The sequence below is a fragment of the Phalaenopsis equestris genome, unplaced genomic scaffold (assembly GCF_001263595.1).
Source record: "Phalaenopsis equestris unplaced genomic scaffold, ASM126359v1 Scaffold000390, whole genome shotgun sequence".
Lineage (NCBI taxonomy): Eukaryota > Viridiplantae > Streptophyta > Magnoliopsida > Asparagales > Orchidaceae > Phalaenopsis > Phalaenopsis equestris.
Window position 1 is genome coordinate 231,050 of NW_018164832.1, and position 7,062 is coordinate 238,111.

General features: G+C 34.6%; 1 protein-coding gene across 2 annotated transcripts in view; it reads right to left on the reverse strand.

Moving 5' to 3' along the window:
- The window catches only part of LOC110026630 (uroporphyrinogen-III synthase, chloroplastic), a 41,917-nt gene extending 34,958 nt beyond the window's left edge, over positions 1 to 6,959 (reverse strand). For both annotated transcript variants that reach the window (XM_020727636.1, XM_020727637.1), the window contains exons 1-3: positions 6,696 to 6,959; positions 5,658 to 5,745; positions 1,308 to 1,374 (exon numbers count right to left, since the gene is read on the reverse strand). In XM_020727636.1, coding sequence (XP_020583295.1) covers positions 1,308 to 1,374; positions 5,658 to 5,745; positions 6,696 to 6,920 — 380 coding nt within the window. In that variant the 5' untranslated portion in view covers positions 6,921 to 6,959. The remainder of the gene's footprint in view (positions 1 to 1,307; positions 1,375 to 5,657; positions 5,746 to 6,695) is intronic.
- Positions 6,960 to 7,062: the final 103 nt, after the last annotated feature.

The following is a 7,062-nucleotide window of genomic DNA, read 5'->3' on the forward strand; positions in this document are numbered from 1 at the left end:
GTTCAGCAGCAAAGGACTGCAGGTTGGAAGGCTAAGATGAAGGTTGGGGATGTCAAGAATGATAGATAAACACCACTTCAAAACCACTTACAATGGGAGTATCATCTCGCCATCGGATACAACCCTTGAGAAGAATACCAGGAAGCCGACGGCCGTCCTCACAAAAAACTAAATCCAAAACTACCCCAAAACATAACAAATAACATATATATAGACCTAGGGTAATATAGGCCCTGCTCTAAATAGAACGGAACTCCATGCTTGGCAGAACTGGTCAGCCCCTCCTTGGCCCGGACGACCCGGACCAAACCGATCTTGCGCTACTGTTGTCGCGTCCGCGACTTCGTCGCATCGAGGGCAGAACGCGCCCCGTGTTACCCTCTTTAAAGGTTTAAACTAAAGTTCAACATAATAGAAAAAGTTATTATTACATAATATAAGTAAAACTATATAGCAAGGTGTGTTCATGAGCAACTAAACAACACTTATTGTAAAAAAATCTTAAGTTTTCTAGATAATCTCTAGATAAATCCCAATATTGAGGGTGAGAAACTTCCTCTGCAGAACTCTACGAGTTCCATATAGAAAACCCTTGAGGAGATTAGTGGTTATGATCAATAGCCGGTTCATTGGCAAGTTCAATAGCAAGTTCATTTTGAGTGGGTGAGTTGCCTTAAAGACTTTGATTGCCAAATTCATCAATGAGTGAATCACTTCTACAAGAAATTTCATCTTTGTGGTAAGTTCAATTTAGGCTACTTTAATTAACGCTTCTTTGGACAACATCAAGCGTTCAAGGGATTTGGTTCAAGTGACTGGCATCTTGGTTGAACTCGACCTAGATGCCCTTGGGTGTACAATCTGGATGAAGCCAAGCTTAAACGGCCTAAAATGAAGAAATTCAAACGAGGATGAAGAATAAAACGACTACAAAGATAAGTTACGGACTCTGGATGATGTATTTGTAGCTAATAAACTAGAAATCATTAAAAAAAAATTGACGTATCATGTCATGTACAAAAGAAATATTCCATGTCAAACTTAAATTTAGGCAAAGAAAGCTCTCATAATGCCCACCAAAAGTAGCTTGGATAAGGCTAATCATGATAATGATGAGTTCATATATGAAGTTTACAATCAAACAAATTAAAAGGCACATTATTTTTCAAAGATTAACTTTTGAAAGCAAAACAAAATTTGGAATGAATTCCTTATTTTTATTAAAAATTATGACGGAAATCTACTAGAAAAATTAACATAATACAAATATTAGAAGTTAAATAATAATGAGCTAAAGAGATGCTTACATCCATGCTTCAAGGAAGACCACACCTGCTTCTGGAGAGGTTATGACAATCCAATCAAACATAAAATCTACAAAAATAAACATGAAAAATGAATAATTCCATTAAGTTTTCACAAGAAACTAGACAAATCATATCTCATAGTACTCATAAAATGATCTTTTAGAAGTAGAGATACTCAGGCGGTCTTCTATACCAAAGTATGGTTCAATTTCATTAAAATAAACATTCAGATAAGCAGAAACATATAATACATGTAGTGATACAAGCATGTGAAGACGAACTTTATACCCTAATACCATGTTTGTAGCCTAGACTTAACTATAAGCATGCAATAAATAAATTCAATTTGGCTTGAGTCAGCCTCAAGAAGAAACATTGAAAAAATCATCACATTATGGAAAGTATTAAATCTAATGAATGTATATTAGAAAGATTGATATTAGATAATCAAATTAGAAGAGATTTAATTGCATGATCTTTTCTATATCATAAATATCTCTAATTTATATGTCATAATCCTCTCTTATTTATAAAAGGGATTAGTACTAATTTTTTTGTGAGGAATTGTAAAACTATTTCAGTTGTTTTTTCCACTATCTACCCAATTGCTAATAGTGGAACAACCCTTCCTGTGGACGCAGGTGGATTTGTGTTGAACCGCATAAATCACACAGTATTTGATTATTTTATTGTTGAGTGATTTTGTTTTCCACATTATATTGCAAAACAATTTGGTATCAGAGATAGATTGGTGTGATTCTGGCAACACGCGGTTTCGATTCCGGCAAAATCGCTGACACAAGGCAAAGACATCGGAGCAAGTTAAGTTACCATATCTGGTAGAGTAATGGATAATAGCATATTGTCAGGTACTTCAACATCCACCACGACGATGAAAAAGGCATCAATTTATTAGGTAATTACACATATCGTCAAGATCAATGTAACGAGATTTGATGACAATAAACTTTGGCATGAGGCTATGCAAGGTGATCAATTTGTTGTGCTCTTTGAATCTAAATAATGTTCTTGATAGCGATGAACACCCTAAAGAGATGTTAGAAAAAGATTGGTTAAAAATGAACTAGAATTCTTATGGCTTGATCCGAAATTACTTATCTCAAGAAATCAAATATGGGGTGATTATGAAAACTTCTAAAAAAAAATTGTGGAGAAAGTTGGAGAACGAATATCTCACGAAGAGCATTTAAATATGGATTAGAAGATTGGAGATAAAAATTGTGGAGAAAGTTTTCTCCATATGAAGCGTCGACTCTACAGGTTTCAGATGAAACGTGGATTTATTATTGATGAGAACTTGAATGATTTTACGAAAATTTTGACAGATTGTTAAATATGGATTAGAAGATTGGAGATAAAGACAAGACACTTCTTTAGTTGAATTTTCTACCTTATGAGTACAAAAATTTCACGATAATACTTATTCATAAGAAGGAGATATTGAATTATGGCGTTGTTGAACCGCGAGTTCCGTCAAAGGGGCATAGAGTCCCAAAAGATGGAGTCGGTTGAGGTACTTACACTCCAATGTGAGAGATTTGAGAAAAATAATTAGGCAAAGAAAGGTAGCAGTAACGATACTTCTCCAAAGCAAGAACAAGCCATGTGGGCGCAAGTTTGGAAAAAATCAATATGTTTTATGTTTAAATATTGGTTACTGGAAGATTGCTCGAAGTTAAGGAAAAAAGCTAAATAGAGTTTCTTCCAAGACAAAAGTTAATTTTATTATGGAGAAGTGTGACGAGGCAAATTCAGATGTGTCATTATCTATAGTTTCTCACAATTTATATACAGATGATTCCTGTTAGATTTCAGACACGTCTTACTCATCACATTGTCCCCATTGAGAATGTTTTTGTACGTACAAGAAGCTTGATAGTTGTGCAGTTATTATAATACTATTAATATAGAGCATCTTTATCAGGATGCATAATGATACTATGAGTGATCTGACTGAAGCTTTCCATGAATATTACATAAAGGTTGGTGAAGCTTCCCATGAGAAGGAAAGTCATTGAGTGCAAATGAGTGTATGTAAAGAAAAAAAGATATCATGGAGTTGGGTTGAGATACAAGACTAGGTTAGTGGCAAAAGACTTTACGCAACGAAAAGGGACAGACTATGGCGTGGTGTTCTTCCCACTGGTCAAACATTCATTGATCAGTATTCCCTTAGCACTTGTAGTACAATACGATCTCATTTTGGAGCAACTTGATATAAAGATTGTGTTCCTATATGGATAATTATAAAAGGAGATCAATATGTTACAGTCATCTGAATATGGAACCTCAAAAGACTTGGTTTGTAATGTGGACAAATCTTTAAAATTAAACAGTCACCACAATAGTGATACAAGAAGTTTAAACAGTTCAAGATAGAATAAGAATACACAAGAAGCCAATACAATTATTATACATATTTTAAGAAGTTGCTCAATGTTGAGTTCATTCATTTGCTTCTATATGTTGACAACATAATGAATGCATTTGTCAGTCAGACTAAGGTTGATAGAATAAAGCAACTGTCCAAACATTTCAAGATAAAAGAGTAAGACGAAGCTTGTAAAATTCTTTACATTAAAATTTTTAGGGACAAGGTAATTGAAAAAGTTTGGCTCTCACAAAAAGCATATGTTCGAAAGGTGCTAAAAAAATTAGGGTTGATGACTCAAGCAAGATGCTGAGTTTACCCATTACATCTCATTTCCAGTTGAGTTCAAATCAATTTCCTAAAGATGATCAAGAGAGAAAAGATACAAATTGATTCCTTACGCTAGTGCAATAGACAGTCTGATGTATGTCATGACTTGAAATGAACAGACATTGCACAAGCATTTGATATTGTGAGCAGGTTCATGTATGATCCGGGAAGGAGTCATTAACAAACTGTGAAGATAATTTTAAAGTATATGGAGAGTAGAGTTCATATCAGCTTGGTGTTTGAAAGGCAGACATCTATTGATGATTTGTTAGTAGGCTACACTGATTCAAATTATGCACGTGATATGTATAAGTGTAGATATACGGCTGGTTATTTATTCACATTAGATGGAGATCTAGTCAATTGGAGATCGGTTATTCAATCGATTGTTGTTTTTTCTACTACAGAGGTTGAGTGAATGACAGTCATGAAGGTGGTGAAGAAAGTGATATGGATGCGGGGCCTACTGAATGACTAGGAAGTTGATCCGGAGTCTCTAACACTATTTATGATAGCCAAAGTATGATATTCTTGACTACAAATCCAGTTCATCATTCTCATACCAAGCACATTGATGAAATGTATCATTTTATTCGGGATTTGATTGATGATGGCAATATTTTGTTGAAGAAGAAAGATGTCAAAAAGGAATCCAGCATACTTGCTCACAAAAGTACTACCAGTCTAGAAATTATTCATCAACTGTAGGAGTTTGGTGAACATCTGAGCTAATGATTGATTGTCCATTCTGGCATTTTGAAAAACTATATGAGACTTGATTCCTTCGAAAGGGATGATACATAAACAATTATCTTAGTACAGTCATTTCGCTGTTGAAGCTCATTTTCGTCATCTCCCATTTATCTAAAAGTGAGAGAAGTGGTGGGGATTATCAAGAAAAGTATTAACTCTAATTATTGTATATTATGAAGTGTATATATTAGAAATATTGATATTAGGTAACTTAATTAGAGGTGATCTAACTACATGATCTTCTCTATATTGAAAAAATTCATAATTTGCATGTTCTAATCCTCTCTTATTTATAGAAGTGACTATGGTTGATTTTTATGTGTGGAGTTGTAAGCATATACCGGCCATTCTTTTCCTCTATCCCCAACTGTTGACAGTGGATAACTGCTCCCCGTGGACATAGGTGAATTTGTGTCGAACCATATAAAACACACAGTGTTAAATTATTTTGCTTGTTGTGTGATTTTGTTTTCCAAATTGTTTGCACAACACATCAAACATATTGAAGGAATAGATTCTCATTAAAGCATGTACCATTTGAGGGATCTTGCACCAAGAAAACTGAGAGGAGTCTTTTGATCTAAGAAGGAAAAGGTAGAAGTAGCACACAAATAGGAGTCACACACATGATATGATACTCCAAACATAAATAAAAAATGTGTCAATACATAGAGCCACATGTGATTCAAAATTGTCACATAATTCCAGATTATTTTTCACAAAAATTCCTATGAACCATGACTAGAAAGAACTATATCAATCAAGGATGTGCGCTGGAGGACATAGGAAGAAAAGTTGATATCACAGCAGAAGATAATATAGCATAATAGACAAATAAAAGCACAACATGAATATTCTAAAGTTCAACTACATACCCTTCAATAAAGATGAAAGCTTATTCAAGTCAGGCCCTTGTGTGTGCTTAACAAGTGGAACTTCGAGACAATGGATGTTAAGCTTCCCCTATAGTTTTATTAAGATATTAGGAAAGAGCCTAGAGAACCAAGAGAATCACCTTTTATTCAAAAAAAGAAAAAAAAAGTTATAAAAAAAAAAACACCAGGTAAAACTTCCCGTGTGAGAGCATGGCATGATAAGTTATACTAAATTCATTGCTTGCATTTAAACTACAACATCAAACTATACTATTATCACCAGCTGTGAAATATACCGTCAACATAGAGTATGCAGATATATATAATTCAAAAGTTAACTTCATCTAGAATTGGGGATTCTATCCACTAGAAGTTGCTCCAATCCCTCCTCCAGCCTAACAAACAATCTGCATCACTTATAACTTAATTTACTGCCCAAATGATGAATGTTAAATGAAGAATGTTAATGAAGAATAATGTAGCATTCATCATTTTAATAAACTAAAAAGTGTAAACCCATTTTCATTGTCTTCCTTCTATTCCATCCTGTTGATAAAATAAGGACTTTGGTGCAAAAAAAAACAATAACATAAACTAGTTCACACTTTTTAACATAATCTCAATACTGTTTGGAGTTCTCCAGATTGAAGATGCAAGTGACATTAATGAATATGCGGGTAAAATCAACTAAGAGTTGTTGTGGAAATATGGCTTTCCTTCTTCTAATGCTATACGTTTCCAGAAACTTATCAGGACCGTGGTGAAGCAGTAGTTCAAATTGAATGCAACTGAACAAGCTTAAAATCGGGAAGCCACTAAGAAGTAACGTATCGGAATAATCCAATGAGTAAAATATCCAAGTTTTACATCAATGGAATCACAATAGCGCATCAAGCACTATTAGAATCTGTCGAGAAAAACTCATTCCAAAACAAAGCCGAATTCGAAGGCAAGTAACAGAACAGAAAACCCAGTCACCTCTTTATTTCCAATTCTTATAAATTTAAATAGAAAACAAATGAAAGGTAAAAAGATTACTAGAGCATCAATAAGCTTTGCATTCTTCCCCTGCTCTCTGGTGACAACGACATCGGGCGTCGGGAGCGGCGAGGGAGGCGAAGCGGAGGAGAACGCACGAAGCTTCTTCGTCCACTTAAGCGAGCGCTTTGGGAAGGGAAGAGAATGAGAAGAAAAAGAACGGAGAAGACTGAGATCAGGTGCTGGAGAGAGGAATGTGAGGGACAGAGAACACAGAATATCCATGGAAACGAGCTGGATTCAGTTTCCTTGCGTTTTCTCAAATATAAAAGGATGATTTACGAGCATGCCACTTAATTCCAATGTATTTACATGTTAAGAAGCAAAATACACTTTTTCATATATAGATAATATGATATATATATAG